The sequence below is a fragment of the Gymnoscopelus braueri genome (genome assembly GCF_963280865.1).
Source record: "Gymnoscopelus braueri genome assembly, chromosome: 20".
NCBI lineage: Eukaryota > Metazoa > Chordata > Actinopteri > Myctophiformes > Myctophidae > Gymnoscopelus > Gymnoscopelus braueri.
In genome coordinates, this window is record NC_137622.1 from 26,739,625 (window position 1) to 26,762,898 (window position 23,274).

Below are 23,274 nucleotides of genomic sequence, written 5' to 3' on the forward strand. Positions count from 1 at the left end.
TTAAAGAGCAAACTCAGCTGATTAGATTAGTTTAGTTTTGGCACCTGATCAACAGAAGATAATGTCCTGTAAAGTACCAGATTAAATCGCATTAACTATATTAAATTACATTGGTCTTAAATCTTCTGCGGCACAACAGGATGTTTGTGTCCATCCATAAAGGTCTTTGCCTCCTGGTTCTGCATTGCATGGCTGTAAACGTTGCAAGAGGTAAAGTTAGTTAATTGGGTAGAAAACCTTCAACATAACTGTAATAATGTTTGTCTTATTTGATAATTATTTCATATGGTCAACTCAACTAGCTCCAATCGGAACCTCTCCCTCCGCTGTATAGCTCCGAGACTAGGTTCCGCTGCGTATGGTGCCGGCAGCTGACGACACCGGCGAATATTGGCCAATATTGTTGATTCTTACCCCTTTCCGTACATTGTATCCAAAAAGTAAAGGTCGTCCCCCCTGCTCTCAGATGTTTCACATTTTAGCGGTCAAGACATTTTAACCGGCGGGTTGAAACAAGCGTTTAAATCGCTTTTTAGGCAGCCTGTGCCATGTTTTCCCAATGCAACCTTAACGGGAGCAGTACTACTGTGCATGCGGACGGGGGTTGACTGGCCACCGGCTGACTAAAAAAAGCGATTTAAACGCTTGTTTCAATCCGTTGCTTAGATTTTCTATACCGCCAAAATGTAAAACATGTGAGAACAGGGGTGACGACCTTTACTTTTTGGATACGATGTGCGGAAAAAGGTAAGAATCAACAATATTGGCCAATATTCGCCGCTGTTGAACCTCATCTCGGAGCTGTACAGCAGAGGGAGAGCTAGGTTCCGATTGGAGCTGGTGTAAAGTAAGTACATTATACAAGTACAAGTACTGTACTTAATAGCCACCATGGTTCACATGACCCTCGTCTGATGTGGCTGACAGCTCCCAACGTGTCGCATTGCACCGCGTTGTGAGCTTAGATCTGCTATCTTCAAACATTTTAGTACTTTTACTTTTGGTACTGTAAGTATATGTTGATGCAAATACCTTTTTACTTTTGCTCAAGTAACATTTTGAACACAGGTCTTTTACTTCTAACAGTATTTTTATGTTGTGGTATTGCTACGTTTAATAAGTAAAATATCTGAGTAGGCCTACCTTTTCCACCACTGCAAACGAGTCTTATATATTATTGAAATATAATAAATGATAAACTCAGAGTAGATTACTGTGACACTTGCTGCTGTGCACTTTGTCGACCCAGCTTCCTACCATTCCATTCCACATGCAAATCAAATATTTTACCATAATCCATTCAGAAATTATGCTTATGCAGTAATCTCCTTAAGTTGGAAGTGACTGCGGTAGATTATTTTAAACCTGAACATTTTTTTTGTTTTTCAGAGCGGAGAAATGTCCTTTTCATCATGGCAGATGATCTGAGGACATCCCTGGGTTGCTACGGGGACACAGTGGTGAAATCGCCAAACATTGATCAACTGGCTTCCAAAAGCCAAGTCTTCTTAAATGCATATGCCCAAGTCAGTTGAGTTGTTTGCTTATCAGTTGCATTGCTGTGTGGAGACAGGGGTTTTGTATAAAAGTTATTGCACTGTGAATAAGTGGCTGGTGTATTGATAAAGTTAATTTCCAGCGGTAACAGGATAGGTGGGCACTAGGGACATCTGGCCACCTCAATGTAAAATTGGCTATTTTGTCCAAAATGTAAAAAAAGAAAAATGGTCTAAAGTATACATGATTAGTACATGCTTAAACATTCGACAATTAAGGTCTGATATTTCTATAATTGCTACAAAACCTGTATATCCAGTCATTTTGGGGTATCAACAAGAAGTAGATAACAAGAAGGATAAAATTAAGTTTGATAATGATGTACCGTGCATGTTCACATCATGTATACTTTCCATTACTTAAGACCAATTTTCAAATATTTAATTTTTTAACATTTTGGACAAAATAGCCAATTCTACATGCCCAGATGTCCCTAGTGCCGACCTATCCTGTATCCTTTCCAGCAGTTAGTCTCTTCTGTGTGTGAGTGACTGGGTGCATACTGTGACAGTTGAATTATGCAAAGGCATAGCATTGTATTGTGCCTCACAATAAGGTTTGTACAGTATCAGTGATTTGTCCTTTTCTGTCTCGCTGTCAGCAAGCTGTATGTGGCCCCAGTCGCACGTCAATGCTGACCAGTCGGAGGCCAGACACGACCAGACTTTATGACTTTAACTCCTACTGGAGAGTACATGCTGGCAACTACACCACCATGCCACAGTACTTTAAATCCACAGGATACACTACCATGTCTGTGGGCAAGATCTTTCATCCAGGTAAGATTCCTCTATACAGCAGGGTGGGTAAACTTAATATAATTTTCAGAAAATAGGTCTATACTTTTTCCCGAATATAGAACGTGTCGGCCCAACTGACCTTCATCAGGTTTTGGTCAGAAAATATGAACAAGAAATGCTTATTTTTACCTGTAGGCATTGCCTCCAACCACACTGACGACTACCCCTACAGCTGGTCCATCCCTCCTTATCACCCCCCCTCGTTCATTCATGAAAAACAAAAGGTACGTTTTTGGGATAATTAATTAAACTGTGAATTGGTTACCCTCTAGTTGAATACTAGATAAAAAAGGAGCTCTTTTGAGAAGCAGTCCTGACTTCAGGGTGCTCATCCTTCTTGTTAAAATAAAATACGATCATGTTTGGTCTAATTGAAGCAAGTTCCTGGAAAATAATATAGGTTGATAACTATGCAATCATTTGCTGGTTGTCTGCCATCATGTAAACCCTCTTTGTGCTGTCAGTGTAACAGAGCAGCCTACAGGAACAAATAACAAATAATTGTCTTTTCTTGTATATTAACATTGTGTTTTCCTTGTTTAGGTGTGTAAGGGACCAGATGGTAAGCTTCATTCAAATTTGCTATGTGCAGTGAATGTAACGGAGCAGCCAGGAGGAACCCTGCCTGACATGGAGAGCACAGAAGAGGCAATAAGGCTGCTGAAAACCAGGGTCAATGATGATGCACCATTCTTCCTAGCTGTGGGATTTCACAAACCACATATCCCTTTCAGGATACCTGAGGTACATTGGTTCATATACAGAAGGATGAATTGTTTATGTAGAAACGCTGTTATCAAGCTGCACAAGCAGAAATGCCATTACTAGCTAGCCTATCCCGTTCATCCCTAGCCCATCAAAGCCTCCAATTGGAATCGCCATTATGAATTGTCTAGAATCTGTTATAAAGACATCCAATCAGAAGTGCTGTTACACATTTGTCCAATAATAATAATCGCTATCACATAGTGGTCCGACCAGAGTCACTCTTACAAAGCCTCCAATTATCAACCAGCCGTCCATAGTCTCTGTTACTACAGTAATTGGTCCATTCAGAATCGCTGTTTTAAAGACCATTCAAGCTGAATCACAGCTGCTAGTCTAATTCCAATTGACGTTATTAACCCGTTCAGTCAGTATCACAGTTATTAACCTGTCCTGTCAGGATTGGCATTTAAAAAGATCCTCAGATGGTAATTACAGTAGTTCCACATTGGTCTGAAAACTAGTGTAGATAAACATGTGACGCCAACTCACAGTTGGACAACAAGGCACCATAACAAAATGATCATGCTTCAGTCAGATGATGATGCATACTGTAAGCATGTGAGCAAATCATTGGCTCACTGACACACTCCAATAATCAGACCACACCATTTGAACAGAAATCCATTTCTGCCTTTATTGAAACCGTCATTTGATCTCAATATGACTGGATAAGACATTCCTATTTCCTACCCTATGCTACCTCAACATGCACATACCTCCTTCCCCCAGCAACCAATTCAACCTCTTTACCCCCGCCTGCCCGAAGCACAGATGCGTATCAGTTAATTAACAGGAAATCCTAATGGCAGAGAGGAACATTCAGGGCAGATCCTATTGCTCTGCTGCGAGGAGAATGTGAAAATCTGACACGGCCACCCCCCAGCGTCCATCCTCGTGACACAGGGTGATCACCGCATGCCCACACACAACCAATTGAAACTTGTCGTTTAGCATAGGTCTGCGCCCTCAAGTATCACAAAACGCACCAGGCAGTGCCAGGACTTCACATGCACCCACCTTTACAGCCGCAGAATCATTCTAGTCGGAATGTGTCTACTAGGGAATGAGTTGATAAGACGGTTACTAGGGAAAACACAGTGCTTGAAAAATGTTGATCATAGTTGTAGTTTTAATGGTGTCTTTATAATATTGTCTGAAGCATGTCACTACCACTAGTGCTGAAATGACAATCTTACAGTGGGTGAAGAGTCAAGGTTATAGTGGAGTGGAATGTCTACTCTTTTGAATTGCAAAACAATAAATAAACAGGGTTGTTACAATGCTGTGAAGACTGGGTAGCTGGGTTTAAAATACTGTTTAATGCCGTTTGCCAACTTCATAACGGGGTGCTTCAGATCCATGAGCCTACCAAGGTTTCAGCTGCCAAGATGATATTGAATGACACCAATACATTTTTGTATTGCTCAGTAATTACAAACGATGCGCATTTGTACAGGGACAATACCATTCACTCAATCGAATGCAGAATTCTGTGTGTGAGCAAGAGAACGGCATGCAGACACTAGTTAATAACTGTGTTTGCAAGTATTTTTGGCTGGGCTCGGTCCTGCCCTACATATGACTGTCTGTAAATGAGCGATCAAGATATAGGTGACCAAGATACAGCATTACTACCTAAGCTCCACTATGTTAAGTTTCACTTTCTGTACCTGGTGAAATAGAGGAAACATTGCTACACTTAAATGTCTGTAAGATGGTGGTTTGAACATCCTTCAACAGCACAACTCCTACAAAGCTTTCAAATCGACTGTGTGATATTAATTTAGCATCTTGTTTAAACCCAAAATATTACCAAATGGGCGATTGATCTAACAAGCTAATTTGCTAACCTGATGAGACCTTAGATGGTCTTATAATGTTGTGACAATCTCAATCACATCTGACTCTACGCATTTTCATACAGGTGTGTTTACAAATGTTGGCCAATAATTAATGAAATGGTCAAAGTTGTCATATTGACATTTAGGTGTGATTGATTCACTTCACAGCATCATATTGAGTAACATTCTACAGTGCTGGTATCCTTGAGCAGTGAATGAAATTCACATTATAGACACCGTCACTGACCCTCAATTGCGCACAAAGCCCAGCCTTATGGCTACTCGATTGCAACTTTTTTCCTCAGGCAACATACTAATGACATTATCATTTTGTTTAAATCTTCCAGGAGTACCTGAGGCTGTATCCCATAGATAAAATGACACTGGCCCCTGATGCAGAGGTTCCTAAGCTTCTTCCCCCTGTGGCCTACAACCCCTGGATGGACCTGAGGTTGAGAGAGGATGTCACGGCTCTCAACATCAGCTTTCCTTATGGACCAATCCCCAAGGACTTTCAGGTACAGTATGAACTTGACAGTCTGTTAGTATTTGCTACTATGTGGTTCTGCCATCATCATCACTCTATACCAGGGCAGGAATTTCACGGCCGTCGTTGCCCTTCTCTTTGGCCGTGTGCGGTGTCCCCCTCTAAAAATACATGCCCTAAAGGCCACAGTGGCCAATAAATAAATAATCATTTTGCAAACAACATCCATGTTCTGTTTGTTTGTCAACAATGATCCAAATGGGAAGTTTATTTTAGCAGCTAGAATGTGACAGATTTACATTGTTTGAGACATTTTTGGCATCAGCACATAGTCCTTTGACAATTAATTAATTGTTTTCAGCTGTTGTGCTGCTGAGCGCAGCAGGGCAGGGCCTTGTATGTCCAAAACTGTTCCTTTCTTAAATTATTTAAAAACTATTTAAAATGGCCAATCTACAAGCTAGATTATTAATAATCAAGAAATACTACATTTTAAATAGTGAAATATTAACTAAAGTCATTATTAACAGGTATTTGTCTCATTGTCCTGTAGTTGCGTATCCGTCAGCACTACTTTGCTGCAGTGTCCTACATGGACGCTCAGGTTGGACGACTGCTCAGTGCTCTGGATGATTCCGGCTTGGCTAGCAGTACTATGGTGGTCTTCTCTTCAGATCATGGTGAGTATGCACCATGAATAGACAGACTACAGAGCAGTATTTAGTATACATGGTGACAATTTGGATTTACTGTTGTGGTCATCCGGACACACGCACGTTGTTAGGGTGACAAGTATAATTCAATTAGTTCCCCCTGCTCTCCTCTTTCACCTTCAGCTTGTTAAGTTTTGGTTAAATTATTTTTTAAATAAGGAAAATGTAAAGTGAGGTATACCAGACCAGACACAAAAGAGAGAAAATATACAAGGGTGCCCATACTTTACCTGCAATCCTCTCATTCCCCTGTGGATGGCGGTATGGTTACAGTATAGTATGATCAGCTTCCAAAGGGTGCCCCACAAAACTGTAAGAGATGAGAAAAGCTGCTTAAGACATTGTGGTGGCTCAACCTATTAATTAAATTGATAATAAATCAGTATAGGTAGAGATGTATTTCTAACAACATGGATTTTAATCTAATTAATGATTACATGTTGCATGTCATCTCCTACAATATTTTCACCCGCTTACCTCTTGCCTTGTCTTCACTATAATGTCAAATGTATTCAACATTTGGATCCTAAACGGCATTGTGTACAGGAAGTAAATTATGCAAAGTGAGATACTGGATGGAAGGAAACATGGGATCCTGATCATGAGGAGAGCTCATAACTCAAAGCAGCAAGATGGGCTAAATATTTTTGGCCGCTAACTCTTGTTCCTGTCTCAATTTCTCTGTATTCCAGGTTGGTCATTAGGAGAACATGGTGAATGGGCAAAATACTCGAATTTTGATGTCGCAACTCGCGTGCCTCTTACGTTCTATGTTCCTGGAGTGACTGGCTTTCCCGGTTGGCCAGGAGAACATTCTACCTTCCCTTTTATGGATGTTTTCAGCCAGTCAGCACAAACATTTGAGAGTAAGACCCTTACACCAGTGACTGGGTGCAAATGAATAAATCAAATGTTCTTGAGCCATACAGAGCTATAGTTAAGATTTGCTGAGAGTACAATATAATATTGAACTATAAATGAGACAAAAGAATGGTCAACTAAGTGTAATCCTGTGACTTTTCTGGACTCGATCACTAACCAGATTCAAACATGACAAAATTCAAGTTTTATTCAGTATGTGGACAGCAAGACACTTGCCAAAGCTGTTTACATTACAATACTTGTAAAGGCTTTTGTACTAATCTTGTTTATCGTTCAAAGCAAACATTCACTACTATAATCTTTGTCGCTTTCTGTCTCTCTAGATGACAAAGTAATAAGGAATGTTGTGGAGCTTGTTGATGTATTTCCTACTGTGTCCCACATGGCTGGCCTGAGAGCCCCAGAGCCTTGTGATGATGATTCCTTCAAGGTAGCATTTATTCCAGCGTTTTCCTTGTTTAGAGTGGAAAGACACGTGTTTTTAATATTGACTCTGCAATTGTTTCCTATAATTTTCATTTAAAGTCTTTGATGTCTTCTCTCATACCCATGGTCCTTCCAGGTGGAGCTGTGTACTGAGGGAGACAACCTGGCCTACACCTTCAGACGTAGGGAGAAGAGACCGGATCCGGAAGAGATCTCTTTCAGTCAGTACCCAAGACCTGCTGATACTCCTCAGGTATACGGGGAGGCCAGACCATCGTTGGCTGGATGATGGGTGGATAAATCGCTCACACATATGAGACACACAAAATCGCTGCATATTTTCATGCCAAGCGCGTTTACTACTTTCTTTGTTTTCCTTCCAGTGGAACTCTGACCTCCCTGACCTGAAGGACATAAAGATAATGGGGTATTCTCTACGATCATGGGACTACAGATACACAATGTGGCTGGGCTTCAACCCTCAAACATACCAGGTAGAGATTTTACCACCCGAAGGGTTCAGTTACCTGGACAGAAAATTACTTACTGGCAGCTTTGCTAAAAAGTAACAGTTCGGCCATCTGTATCTAACCTAATTCTTGACTGCTCTGGATCCTCGCATGCCAAGGACAAAACTCTGGGAAAATAAGAATTATATAGGCGCAGGAAGAAGGATCTAGCAGCATTTCATCTTAAGCCAACAGGTTCACAAATGAACATCCCAACCATTGAGAGAGACCAGGAATATATTGTCGGGTGTTTTAGGAAAGTTATTATTTTGTTACAAGCTCTTGTAAAAAAAAAAAGTTGATTGGTTAAATAACCTGGTGTCGGCATGATGCATAAAGCTTATAGGCACAAGCTCACAATGCATCACGCCACGTTGTCTTACGACGGTACAAAAAAAATATGAAATATGGAGATAAGTTTCTGCCCAACGAAAATATCTATTCATCAGTCTGTCTCAACCCGCGGCCCGCATGCGGCCCCAACGCAGCGTCTTGGCGGCCCCTCATGGTCAAACCAAAAAAAAAAGTACAGGATAAAAAATATACATTTCCGTTCAAATATATGGGTTGGTAATATTTTTTTTCAAAAACAAACATCAATTGTTACAGGTATAATGCATAGTTTTCTATGCATTTCTGTTTTTTTGGGGGGTTTGACCCCCATTTTTTTCCGGCCGCGCGCCCAGGGTAGGTGTCCCTTATTTCAATCTCTGGGAGTTGGCAACCCTAACCTTGCCATACCTTAGCTTTTGCTGAACTGATGCCACTGGACATACACACAAAATAAACAGGTACAGTGAAAAGAATATGATGTCAAAATGTACATTTTCTTATAACAATAACAATGCGTAGTGTGTGTTACAAAATCGAAAAATCCAAAATAGGACCGTCATTTTTAGCTTGCGGCCCCTTGGACTTTTGGTATTTTGCTGAGTGGCCCCTGAGCCATCTTAAGTTGAGTAGCCCTGGTCTAGGTAAATGGGAATGTTTTTGATCTCTGTTTGGTTCAATAAAATGTATTTATTGGGTCTGCCTGTTCAGGTGAATTTATCTGACGTTCATGGTGGAGAGTTGTACATGTTAGAAGATGACCCTGGTCAGGACATCAACGTTTATAACCGCATTGAACACAGCCTGATGATGAGAAAGATGGCTAACCTTAATCATGTGAGTTCCTGTCCTTTTCATGTCTAGCTTAATGTATAGGGAGGGGTGGTCAGGGTAAAATTTGACTAAAATATATTTGTGATTATGCTTAAATACAATAATGGTTTGATTTACTTGACTATTCATGGGTTGACTCAAGATCAGATTTGTTTAGATGTTTATTTAGTGATTTAGCGCTGGGCTGTAAGGTTTTGATAGTGTGTGAGTACATTTGCAATGTATTATTTCACTTTATTTTCTGGTTCTCTTCCCTGTCCAGTCTCTGAGTCTACACAAGGCCATGAAGCTGCAGCTTCTCTACCTCACCGCAGGGATGAAAACACAGACTAACGAATGGATGAAAGCGACTAGGCGGAAGGCGTGATGTCTGTGATGAGCAGACACTAAAGTTAACAGAACAGATGGAGGATTGAGACTGAATACAAAGGGATGACAGGTTGAGCAGAAGGCTTAATCTACACATAGAAGGGAAACAATCCTGGATGTCACTTTAATATAATGTGCATTTTGTATTTACATGTAGCACTTGAGTAATTAGCGGCGTGCAATTTTAAAATGGGTTTGTTCACAGTGTGCCATGTCTTGTTGTCCAAAACGTAATAATATAATGTACAGTATATACAGTATACTGCTGTGAACGAGGACAAATTTGATCATCAATGGATCAGATCAATCAGCTGTCTGTAATATATCTTGAGTGTCATGCAACAAACTACTTTTTAAGGAATTAAACTATTAAATGTTTCAAGTTGATTTTCTTTTGGAAGACCTTTTCAATGACTAGATTCAGCCCCTCACCTCCTGGCACATCTCATATTTGGGGGACAATCAAAGTAATGCATTTTAAGACGTGGTAAATTAATACAGGGGTGTTTGCAGGACACTGATGGTATTAAACTTGAGGCTGTGCCTTAATGCAAAGGACCAACACACTGAAGGGGAAACATAAAAATCTTTTCTGTACAAATAATTCACATCTCAGGACAAGCTATAAATATATTTATATGCCCGATCGATGTTTTTGTAGACTACATCCAATTCCAATAAATTATGTAAGTGAAACAAGAATATGCGTCCACACTGTGCTTCTTGGTTCACCAACATTCAATCTCTGACTATATATTCTGTATACCTGTCTCTTTGACTGTGTGTGTGTATACTATCCACTCTTTGACTACCTGTCTGTAGTAGCTCAGGAGGTAGAGCGGCCGTCTGGGAACCGTAAGGTCCCCGGTTCAATCCCTAGCTCCTCTTGGCTTCATGTCAAAGACACCTTGAGCAAGACACTGAAATCCTAGCGGCTCCCAGAGAGCTCCTGCATGGCTGCACGCTGCTCCTAAATATGCAGAGGACAAATTTCCCCACAGGGATCAATACAAGTTAACCAAACAAACACATTTTTAACCAGGTTTGAAAGTATGCCATTTACACATGCTGTTACACACTACCTTATTTATTTTCTTTTACAATTACAGCCATATTAGAATTTAGTTTTTTGATTGAATTTTGAGTCTGCCTCTAAAACAATATACAAGTTGGGCATTTAGCAGATGCTCTTATCCACAGAGACGTACAAAGTGCCAATACTACTTTATACAGAAGGTACACATTGGGTTCTGAGCAAAACTAACAAACACTAAGCACAAATTAAAGTGATTGGGCATTGGATTAGAATTGCATTTTTGAATTATTTTTTCATCAAAGTGAAAATTACATTTAACCTCCACATCATCTTCCATACTCATTCATCAATTCATCTCGGTTCTCACCACCCGAGTGGCACATGATGTACAATAAGAGGTTATATGGCTGCCACGTGAATATGGTCAATGGGGACATGGTCAAAGAGAAACCAATGCTGAGTGAAATGCTTTTACAGAGGGACAAAAGATCCAACTTTGGGTCTCGCACGTTATCCCGTGGACTATGGCTCACATTATGACATTACTTCTACATTGATAACATTGCATATTTTCAGGGAAACCATTGAATTCCATTCATTTCAGTATGGTATGACAATCAATGTTGTCTGTTTACGGTAGGGCTGAATCTTTGAAGAGACAAGTACACAGACAGAGTATGGTCCTTTAAGAAATGAGATGGAGGTTAAACATGATGCAACCTAACTGTTCTTGTCTCCTCTCTGTGCCTCTTTATATGTCAACTCATATCCTTGCCCCGCATTTAATAGATCAATATTTATCATCTAAAGCTGTGATCCTTGACCACTAACCACATTGATCCTTATAGCAATTACATTACACTTTAAATTCTTCTGCTTCCTTTCCTCTCTTCTGTCCTACTACCCCCCCCCCCCCCTCCCTTCCCTCCCCTCTCTCTCCGCCCCTTCGACTCCCACTACCCCGCTCCTCCAGCCAGCGACCCACCCACTCTCCACCCCACCCATTATTACACTAGTAATTGCATTAGGGCATTCTGGTGATGCCCAGTCAGGCCACATTGTATTTGTGTTAACGTTGGCTACATGGATATAATACATTACATAAGAGAAGGTGTGTGCATGGATATATACTGTATATAAAAAAAGAAACACTTATCTATTGTGACTTATGCAGTCAAGCCTACAACAGCAAATTAACATCATATAGTAGCTAATACTAGCTTCAACGAAGGTTGCCACTTTTAATACTGCACTGTTAATAATGGAGACTCTCTTGTGTGTCTAATACATTGTTTTTACAGAGACAGAGTCAGGCCTGGATTTTCTTGGAGAACTGACCTATTCCTGTTTACATTTTAAAATGTCTAATCACTCATTCCACTAATTACATTTTAAAATGACCGATCACTTATGAAAAATGGGGTGCATGAAAGCCATTCTAACTCAAGTGGATGGCAAAGTCCACAACACAGCACAACTGTAACAAATACAATGGTGAACAATATATAGTTATCGCTATACAGTAGTTATAGAGCTTGGTGTGAACGGCCCTTAAGGATTCAGTATCTTACTCAAGAATAGGGGAGTGTGCAGGCTAGAGTCATCTTCTCATATCAGTGGGTCACCTACCCTTCAATCTTAAATTATCTCTCTCTCTCTACTTAGATCAAACAATGTCATTCTATAACAGACCCATGGCCATCTTTTGATTTCAGAACTTGTGGTCTGCTGAGGAAGCCAGTTAGGAGCTAGAAAGGATGTGATGTGCTCACACTCAGTAAGAAACAAGTTTAATCAGGAGTCATTCAATTAGGGCTGACGAGCTCTCTCGTCTCATTATTGCCTCTGAGCCAAGGACGGCAGAGCTGAATGGAAAATCACTGTTTAACAAAATCACTTTTTAACAGGCGGCAGAGTGATGGACGAAGCAAGCTCTTTAAATTGCCACTCTGCACACAGAGATTTAGAGAATGAGTTTTGAGAAGAATTCCTTTCATTAAGTGGAGGAGTGGTAATCACCTCTATGGTGGAGAGAGTGATGGAAACCTGCAGTTAAAACACGTTGATAATCATAAAAATAACATGTTACTGATAATTGTGTCTATAGGGTTCAAACACACCCACCCACCCATATATAAGCTAAAAGCAGCTAATATAATATGCCTACTACAGCATATGGGTTAACGACTGGCCCAGTGGAGAGTGACTTGCAATGAAGCTGACATTATATTATATATTCTAAAAACTAGTTGAATTAGTGGATGCAAGCAAGCACATATGACAACTGTAAAAAATAATCCCTTAAAATGAACCTTCTTATTTCTGCAAAACCTTTTACTGGGGCTAATAAACAATTAGCTGTATATCTACCACGTGTGTAAAGTGCTTGTGTGTTCCCCCCACGTCTATGTATATGCACATCAGAATCAGAATCAGAATCAGAATCAGTTTTATTGTCACATCACAGGTTTACAAGGTAAAAAAGTGGGTGAAATGCATGTATATGTATGAGTGTGAGGCTAAATGATGTCTCTGAGAGCTTATTTGACTGCATGGTTACTTTTGGCAATTAAACCTATAAATCTGGCTTGTCAGCTAGCTGGCACTATGCCACCCAGAAGCATACGTGCATGCACTCTTACACAGACACACTAGCACAGCATTCTGGACCGCAATCTCTCTTCACACACACACGCGTGCACGGCACGCACGCAGGCACGCACACGCACACGCACACACACACACACACACACACACACACACACACACACACACACACACACGTAATAAACAACTCTGAGTCTGTATAAGCTTCCTTCCTCCCAGCCTAGGTCATTTAGGGAAATTATAAATTAGATGGTTTTCATATCAGTCAGATTAATAAACACTTCTAATTTGGAATTCAGTAGAGGATTCACACTTTCTTGCTCTCACTCACTCATCTCTCGTCCTCCCTCTGTCTGTGTATAGTGTGCCCCTCCCTTTCTACTTATTGTCTCACTCACGTTCTCTCTCCTATTTTCTCCCTCACCCTCATCTCTCCTATTTAGTCCCCCTCCAACCCCCCACGCTTCTCTTCGCGTCTCTTTCTTACTCGTGCACGCATTCACACCCACACAAATATACACACACCTTCCATCCCTCTAGAATTCTAATGTGAAATTTTCTATGAATTAATCATGCACGGTAAAGCAGCCTAACTGTTGCTCTGATGTAGAAATAAGCATCCATTAACCCCAGTAAGGAGTCTGGCTTGCCACAATGAAACCACATGAAAACTCATTTCTATGCATTTACTGTACATGCCCACAATAAGATCAGATCTGGCGCTAAAAGGATTTGAAGGTTTTAAGTGCTATCTTATACCTGCACCAGAATGCAACTTTATTCATGGTGACTAGCCTATGTCTATTCACAAAGTTACTGCTCTTTGGTTTTGAAGGGAAAATGAGACAGTGACTGACAGTTTTCTCAGCCTAGTAAGATGCAATGCCAACCAGCTGCATAAGGCTCGTATAAAAAACTAAGACCAGATCACTGGTTCAAGAAAAAAATATTCTGTAGTCTTTGAGACATTAAATACTTAAAACCAATACATTGCAACTTTTGATCATCGCATTATAAAAAAAACACAAACTAGGCTAAAAAGTAAATACATAAAACAAGTAAACATAGCATCCCCCATCAGTGACGTAGACCCCACCTTTCATTTCAGCATTACATTTCAGCATCAGTTCATTCATTAACCACTTGAACCCTAGCATCCCTATTCTGGGGGGAAACATTGGGTGAAGATTGCAGATCTATAAGCTCACAGGGACATGTTGTGAGCTTGTAGAGGGAAAAGGGGAGGGGGCTTAGTATAGACCCATGGGAGACCCCGATCAACAAAGTATAGGGTTTAAGAGGTTAAACACAACACAGCTAAGACAGTCCAAGGTAGTTGTCACAGCTTGCTTATCAAATCAAGCAGATGTAAATTAACCTAAACTCAAATCTAGTGGCTTTAATGAATAGACTATACTCAGGTCTGCACACAGACATACCGTAGCTGTACCCCTGAAAAGGTCCAGTGAATGGGCCCTCACCAAATCAGCTTTGCTCATATCAAATGCATGTGCTCTCTCTCCTATGAAAGACTTACAGTACACAGATACGGGGTTACATAGGCTACTGTAAGTACGGTATGCACACACACAATGCAAAATATACTCACACACTGTCTGAGGTCAGCAAAGATCCATCTTCCTTGTCCTTCTGGATGCAAAGTCCTCGCAGTCTTATGTTTTTAAAGTTGAAGTCCATTTTCTTTAGCCAGTTCACACTCAGTGGCACTTGTATTGCCAAGCTATTGAGCATCTTCATTGTGGAGCTCAGCTGTAACTCTGAGTTGAATGAAGAAAAGTTGGTAATTACATTTTTTAAGGCCTTTACCAGCTACTTCTTTTTCCATCTCCTTTCTTTTCTGGCATGCTGATTAATGTTCAGGTCTGAGGTCTTGACAAATGATACCATTTGAGGGTTTGTTTTGTTGTTGTTTGTTTTTTCATTATGAAGCAGAGCAGGACGGAGCAACAATAAACAAGACCCGTTGATTTCTTCCTCAATATCTTCCCCTTTGGAGTTTACACACCTTCTTAACTTTGTTGGTGATTGCCTATCATCTGTTTGCTTGGTAATTATATTCATCTGTGCATTGTTGAGTAGATACTCCTTGACTTGACTAGTTGCACAAAGTCAGCATTAAGCCTAATTCATCAGCCAATTTCTGCAAGAGAGCATCATAACTTCCTTTCACAAATAAAGATTTTAAATTAAAACAATTATTGCGAGCATATGATTCATAAGGAAAAAAAGTTAGGATTGATGTCAATTTAAATATCCAAAGCTATGCATGCTCAGTGCTCACTGATGCACACCTGAACTGGTAACTGTCAAAACCATGAGATAAGTTTGAGCTCAGGGAATTTAATTGGGGCAGATACATTATTTCAAATAGATAGAATGGAAGAGACAATGCTATACTCCTATCAGGGAGGGCAATCTACATTTTCAGTTGGTTGACAGCTAAAAAACTGCCTCAAAATATTTCAGGAAGTTGGTTAAAAAGCAACATCTCTAGAGAGATCTTCTAAATATTGTTTATCCATCATTGTATGTGTGACAAGCACGTGGTCCCTAGTGTGGCTATTCTGATGGCAGACCCCTGACCAGTGTTGGTGCCAAGTTTGGTGCGGATCGGAGCAACGGTGCGCCTCGCAGGTCTGCGTGTTACGTCTGTGATATCCACCCACCCACCATCGGTTGACCCTCTAAGCAATTTTAATATAGGGTAGTATTTAAACTGTCTCTTACAACCTGTACTAGTTTACTTGGATTTGCAGAGAATATAGCTCCAGAGTAAGCTGTAAACTGGAACCAGGCGCCAGTGCTGCTAACGTCTTTAACACGATGAGATGCGTTGTGAGCTTGTAGATCTGCTATTTATGCTATTTGTCGAATGACAAAGTATAGGGCTAAAGTGGGCAGGAAAATATCCACCCTCTGTTTCATTTTACAAATCGTACTAGCAGCTCTATAACTATCTGTTTTAGGATTATTACATCTCTCTGGTTTGTTTAATTTACAATTTACAATTTAGGCATTTGGCAGACTCTCTTAATCCAGAGCGATTTAGAGTAAGCACCTCTGACCGTAATTGTGATCACAACATAAATTATATGTTCTGTCAAATAACCTTCCCAAAAACGTGATATTGGGATTAAGTAATGAGAAATAAAAGTGATACGATTTTATGTGTCAGAATTAATAGACCATCTTTGTCCAATAATGTGTCTGTGTAGACCCTGACACATTGCAGATAAAAAAAAGTATAATTTTAACAATAACCATATAATGCGGCAGTTACTATAGTAGTTTCTAGTGATGATGTGTAATGAACTTGGTTTTGGAAACCAGGGAGAGATGGGCTGAGGGAGAGGACACAGGAGGTGAGGCTCAGACCACCTTCTTCTAAATAAACTTCTAAGATATGTATTCACCTTCTGCATGGACAACATATTATTTTCCATAACATGATGACATGTCTTCAAAATGATGACATTTGACGGAGCACTGTTGTGTAGTTACATTAGACCGACTTTATTTGCATAAAACCCAAAATGAGGACTTCTGTGTGAAGCTAACAATAACTACTGTATAGTAACAACACTGTTTCAGAAAACAAACAACATCAAACATCATTAACTGAGTAACACTGTGGGTTTACAACTACTGACCCCCCCTCCCCCCCAAAAAAAGAAAGTATAAAAAAAAGAAGATTATGTTCCTTTTGTTTTATTGACTGTTGATTGCTGAAGTTGATTGGTTCTTCTTTACCAATAAACATCAAATTTGGCTTCATCACTTATAAACGGAATTGTAATTAAAAGGTATTTTTAAAGGCACTTCATTAGGAAGTGGCTTTTGGTATTATTGTCCATCAATGTTTACTTATAAACATTTTGCATCTTCCAGACAATGGACAGCGATTCCAGTTTAATTCATGCTCAGAATGACGTAGGATGGCTATGCACAAAAAAAATCCTTCTTTGTCTGAAGACTTCACGTATTGCATGCTATGGTATTTAGAATTTCCTGGTATATCAGGCATTTCAGAAGACATTAAGTCACACATTTGTAATACTTTAAAGCCAGTAAATCTGGTGTTATCATCAACACCATTTAAAAAGCTCATGAAAACATTATGATTTTACAAAAAAAATAATTATCTTTATACCAATATGGTATGGAAAAATCCTTTAGATTCATTCTTTGTTCTCAAATAAATAGAGCAATTCCCACTGGACATGAATAGAGGCACTTGTTGTTGCTTTTTTCATCATCAGAGTGAAAATGACATTTCACATTCACATCAACTCCCATAATATACACATTCATCAATGGGGACACAAAAAAGGGTACTGTCATGCTGAGTGAGCTGCATTTACAGAGGTTAAGTTTTCTTGGCACACATTGTACTGTATTGGAGTCTAAACAAGATGAAACCACTTATTCCTTTGGAAGATATGGCATCTGTCATGAGAGGTTTGAAAGTCACATGAGTTTTTTGTTTGCTGTGTAATTGCAACCAAACACTGTGCATAGACACAAACATACAAAGCTGCACAAGTGTACACATACTGTACACACACATACACATACCGTAAGTGCAAATACATGCACGCTACATTCGCTTCCATTACCATTCATTCATCTTAAAAAAACACTGGAGAAAACAAAAAGAGAAAACACTCTCTTCAAGGGTCACACAGTCTGTACATCATAATATACAAACAACATTTTTGTTCAGTCAGGCAACGATTTAAATAGACTTGACAATAAGCTGTACATTTATGCACACAATTACCGGGCTGGAGAAAACATGAAAAGATGTATAGTAGAGTCACTGGATTGAACTCTCTCTCACCCTTAGTGTTATCATTATCCTAATCCCAGTATACATCCACGGGACTAAGATCTCAGTGCTTTGGGGAAACCCAGGGCCATAGACATTTCAACTCCTCAAATAAAACATTTAGTATGAGGAGTTATTTCATCGGATCACTGACCCAGATGAGATACGACTGACATGGTAACAGCTGAGAACACACTAAAGATTACTGACAGAGGCATTAGAAGCTGTACTGATAGACAGTAAATTATATTAAAGTTACACTGAGGATTTGACTGTGAACCTACATGTAAGGAGCCCTCTATTTTCATCGTTGTAAAGAGGAAAATCCATTGTTAAAGGTGGTATAAGTAATTTTTTGTTAAATCACTGTCAACTGTTAAAAAGTTAATGCTCTTATTAAAAAGCTGTTTAACACACTGACCGAACAAACAAACAATTCACTTACAGCACCTTTAAGAATCAACGCCTGTCTCTGTAACATTTATGAGGAAGAAAGAAAAAAAGATTTGACAGCAACCGGTCCTCTACTTTTTAACTCAATATGACAGGAAACCTTTAGAGCAGCCATTTAGGATTCCTCATATTAAACATTTTGTTTAACTTCATTGGGGATGCAGAATGGCACCGAATTTAAGCAACCGGTATTTTCCGGGCCAAGGTCGCCTTTGGAGAATAAAACTGTTAGGACTGGACATGGATGGTGCATAGCAGTGCTATGAAAGGAACAACGAAATAACCCTCAGCATTGCTCTTCACATATTTGCACATACAGTATATTCTCCCAGGAGCTGAGTCTCCATAGCCAGTGTGGTACTGTTCTGAGATTTCTTTCCACATTCTGAGAACTTCAAATCCAGTCATAGTGCACTAATATAGAGGTTCATGTGCTACAGTGTCACTTTTAATCCCTATTGTATGTGGGCCTCATTTCATCTAACATATTTTATTTTGTTAGTTTGAGAGTTGATTGCCATGGTACTCGGTTAAATGCCCATTCCAACATCTACAACCAGGTGAGGTTCACAAAACTAAATCCACTGCTTATCACAGGTGGAGTTTTAGAAGACCATCTATGTAAGCATACCTTTAACTTCCTGGTTAAATAAGGGTGTGATTAGGGGCAGTGGCCCAAGTGGGAAATCTCAGAGGCAGTTTCTGTGCGAATTGAATCATTTCCCCTTGGTTAGGGTCTCATCACAGGTTCCAGGCCCATATCTAGCCTACCTCCAATCCCAACCTGTGGTCCCAGTTCAAGTTTTCCAGGTTCCCAGTCACTTTTAGTTTTCCATTGCCTATGGCACGTGGGCCTCTATCCGTAGCCAGTGCAGTCCCTGTCTAATGTACTGGACCAGCTCAGTCATGCTGCTCTGCTGAGTCAACTGCTCCATCACTGAATCCAGCTCCTGGAAGAACTCTATAGAGGAGCACACGAGAGAGAGAGAGAGAGAGGGAGACGGAGACAGAGACAGAGAGAGAGAGAGAGAGGGGGGAAAAGAGAAAAAAAAGAGAGAGAGAGAAAGAGAGGAATGGGGATGGAAAGGTTTGGGGAGGAAAAAGAGCAGATTGAGTAACAGGGAGCAGGACAGAAACATTACAATGAATTAAAGGCTTATCTTATCGTAATGCATATGTGTGCTGTGGTGTGTGTGTGTGTGTGTGTGTGTGTGTGTGTGTGTGTGTGTGTGTGTGTGTGTGTGTGTGTGTGTGTGTGTGTGTGTGTGTGTGTGTGTGTGCACGCGCGTGCGTGCGCGTGTGTGTGTGTGTGTGTTGGGAGGTGTGAACACATGTTCACGTTACCTCGACTTTCAGCGGCCAGTCTCTCTGCAGTCTCCCAGTGTTCATAGCTCCTCAGGATGTTGTTGGTGATGTTCACGTGACTGGCGGCCATGTGGTGGATCCGCTGAGGGATGGCCACACTGCCCGACGACGACGACGACGCAGGGGCGCTTCCTGAGCCACTACCTGCACCCCCACTGCCGGCAGGGGAGGGGCTGAGGCAGAGAGGTGAAGGTGCGCTGCTTAGCCTAAAAGACAGGAGCACACAGAGTGTCAGGGACATGTTCATGACAAGTTTTGAAGTAAAGGCAGTGTTAGGATTTGTGTTTAAGTTGGTTAATATGAGCGGTGGCTTCTGTTTGCATGTGTGACCAGCCAAAGAGGAATCCCCCCCATCGGCTGAGGAAGAGATTAGACTTCTGGCATTTAGGGAATTCTGTTAGACATGTTTATTTATTTGTGTGTGTGTGTGTGTGCGTGTGCGTGTGCGTGTGCGTGTGCGTGTGCGTGTGTGTGTGTGTGTGTGTGTACTTACTTTCCATTGTTTCTCCATGGTGAAGGTGCTTGGTGGGAGCTCTTGGCTGAGTTCTACAACCACAAAGAGAAGTCTGTTGAAAGAGTGACTGTGGTTCTGTCACAGTGTTAGATAGAGAGGCTGTCATCGTATTAGATAAGGTAGTTGTCATGGTATTAGATAGAGGTTTTAAACAGAGCGGCCACCATGGTGTTAGATATAGTGGCCACCATGGTATTAGACAGAGTGGCCACCATGGTATTAGACAGAGTGGCCACCATGGTATTAGACAGAGCGGCCACCATGGTATTAGACAGAGCGGCCGTCATAGTGTTAGACAGAGCGGCCGTCATAGTGTTAGACAGAGCGGCCGTCATAGTGTTAGATAGAGCGGCCACCTGTTAGACAGAGCGACCACCAAGGTGGTGTTAGATAGAGCGGCCGTCATAGTGTTAGACAGAGCGGCCGTCATAGTGTTAGACAGAGCGGCCACCTGTTAGACAGAGCGACCACCAAGGTGGTGTTAGATAGAGCGGCCGTCATAGTGTTAGATAGAGCATCTGCCATGGTATTAGAGCGGCTGCCATAGTGTTATGAAGACTGACTGTCATGGCGTTCGAGTGCCCTTCATGGTGTTAGATAGAGCCACTTTCATAGTGTTAGATAGAGCCACCTTCATAGTGTTAGATAGAGCCACTTTCATAGTGTTAGATAGAGCCACTTTCATAGTGTTAGATAGAGCCACCTTCATAGTGTTAGATAGAGCCACTTTCATAGTGTTAGATAGAGCCACCTTCATAGTGTTAGATAGAGCCACCTTCATAGTGTTAGATAGAGCCACCTTCATAGTGTTAGATAGAGCCACTTTCATAGGGTTGTGTTAGATAGAGCAGTGAGATAGAGGGAACAACAGACTGAAGATCAAGGCTGATCTTTTATGTTCTGTATTTTCCCTGCGCCTTAAAATGAATTCACAAAGTAAGTTACATGGATGTACTTGATTGATTTATTGCCTGCGACACACTTTCTCAACATTGTTTACATGTTCTTAAGTGCCACATAATTACCGTAATTGATATTACTCTACGTGAATTCATGACATACATAATAATAATAATAATAATACATCCAATTTACATAGCGCTTTTCTTGGTACTCAACGTCGCTTTACACAACAGAACAAATAAAACAACTTTATTAAGAGAATAACTATTTAAGGCTAATGATGTGAGCTGGGAGTGAGTTGCAAAGGGAGGGCGCTGCAACTGAGAAAGTCCTGTCCCCCCAGGTGCGTTTCTTTACAGCAGTGGTTCTCAAACTTTTTCGTGACAAGGACCCCCAAATTGATATGTATGTGGCCGCGGACCCCCACCTGAAAATATGTTGTGCCAGGGACCCCCAGAAGCAAAGATTTGTGTTCAAAATGTTCGCCTTTAATTCGCTGGGGACCCCCTGGTATCCCCCTAAGGACCCCTGGGGGTCCCCGGACCCCACTTTGAGAACCAATGCTTTTACAGTATGTAACATGCACCACAGAGTCATCAGGCTGTTCTTATCGCCATACATACAGTATATTCCACACGAGTTGATCTCTAAAAACATTGTCCACACAGATAATTTAACCTAATAGTTGTTCTAACAGCACCTGCATTAGACAATTACACAACTATTTAAAATAAAGAAACCATAAAACAACCATTTCTCCTATGAGGACCAGGAAAATGTTCTTCACAATGTCTATTTCTCAAATGCTACTATACATGTGGGGACATGTGGGGCCTTCACAAGTATACAGTAGTAATGCACGCACACGCACACGCACACGCACACGCACACGCACACACACACGCACACGCACACACACCTAAGACCCGAAAAAGCTATTCTACCATTGCAAACAGCTCACTCTTATAATGACATACTATGTAATTCATTAAACTAAACTGAATTAATCAAAACAAGCACATTAAATCCCCAACAACCCACTGGCTTGATTGATGGAGCTAATTAGCACATTAAAATGAAAAGAGAGCGAACACATTTTATAAACTGCATGCAAAATTAATGCGCAGGCGCCATGCAAATGAATACAGATTATGTTTAAGGGCTGGTAATTGGCTTTATAGGTTTTACGGACTACAGATAAAGAGATAGAGTACACAGAAGAGGCCATGAGGGAAGGAAAGAAAGTGAAGCCATACGCCTGTAACTTGATGAAGCCCTGTATGGGCGAACAGTTGTTGTTTGGTTAAAATAATAAATAAAAAAAGACCAGAGAGCAGCCTAATGTGTGCGGACATTCCCTTTTTCTTCACTTGATTATTTTTGGGTCCAGCACCCAAAAAGGAAAGGAAAGAGAGTAAGTAGTGAACCCTTGTGTGTGTGTGTGTGTGTGTGTGTGTGTGTGTGTGTGTGTGTGTGTGTGTGTGTGTGTGTGTGTGTGTGTGTGTGCGTGGGTGGGTGCGTGTGTACCTTAAAGTAGTCCATGAGAGATCGTGAGTATTTGACAGCGTGGTCTTTCTTCAGCTGGAACATCCGTAGGTACAGTAGAGACAGGCATCGGTTACTATGGGAACAAAACCATTAGGGAGGCAGATGAACCGGCAGAAAAAAATCACGTTCACAGCTCAATAAAAAAATACAATATTATAAACGTTTTATTGTTTTTTTTGTAAATGAATGCCCTACTACATCATCATACAAGAGCGTTGCACAAAAGTTGTGAAAATAGCAGATCTACTACAAGCTCACAACGATGCGACATGTTGTGAGCTTGTAGATCGGCTACTTTTTTTGTTTTAAAAATAATAATAAAAAAGGAACAGTTTTGGACATACACCCGACATCAATGAACTAACAGTTACATTGTCTTTCTTTGGACAGGCTTCTCTTTTAATGGGCAGGTTTTTTCTTTTAGTTTATAGGAGAATGTACAGAAAGAGGAAGCTGAGGGTAGAGCGGGAATGATGCGCCATA

General features: G+C 40.7%; 2 protein-coding genes across 2 annotated transcripts in view; one reads left to right on the plus strand and one right to left on the minus strand.

Annotated features, from left to right (window-relative positions):
* On the plus strand, positions 1 to 10,152 carry ids (iduronate 2-sulfatase). The gene is made up of 13 exons (XM_080417000.1): positions 1 to 210; positions 1,390 to 1,526; positions 2,159 to 2,336; positions 2,493 to 2,581; positions 2,901 to 3,101; positions 5,314 to 5,484; positions 6,007 to 6,133; positions 6,859 to 7,032; positions 7,372 to 7,478; positions 7,611 to 7,727; positions 7,858 to 7,968; positions 9,025 to 9,150; positions 9,410 to 10,152. Exons 1-13 carry the CDS (start codon positions 141 to 143, stop codon positions 9,512 to 9,514), a joined length of 1,713 nt encoding a protein of 570 aa, XP_080273126.1. The 5' UTR covers positions 1 to 140; the 3' UTR covers positions 9,515 to 10,152.
* A 6,646-nt stretch (positions 10,153 to 16,798) lies between these two features.
* Positions 16,799 to 23,274, minus strand: part of aff2 (AF4/FMR2 family, member 2) — a 130,135-nt gene continuing 123,659 nt past the window's right edge. Inside the window, exons 24-27 of the mRNA XM_080415579.1 lie at positions 22,771 to 22,864; positions 20,320 to 20,372; positions 19,806 to 20,032; positions 16,799 to 19,422 (exon numbers count right to left, since the gene is read on the minus strand). Of these exons, the coding sequence (XP_080271705.1) occupies positions 19,301 to 19,422; positions 19,806 to 20,032; positions 20,320 to 20,372; positions 22,771 to 22,864 (496 nt within the window). The 3' untranslated portion in view covers positions 16,799 to 19,300. The remainder of the gene's footprint in view (positions 19,423 to 19,805; positions 20,033 to 20,319; positions 20,373 to 22,770; positions 22,865 to 23,274) is intronic.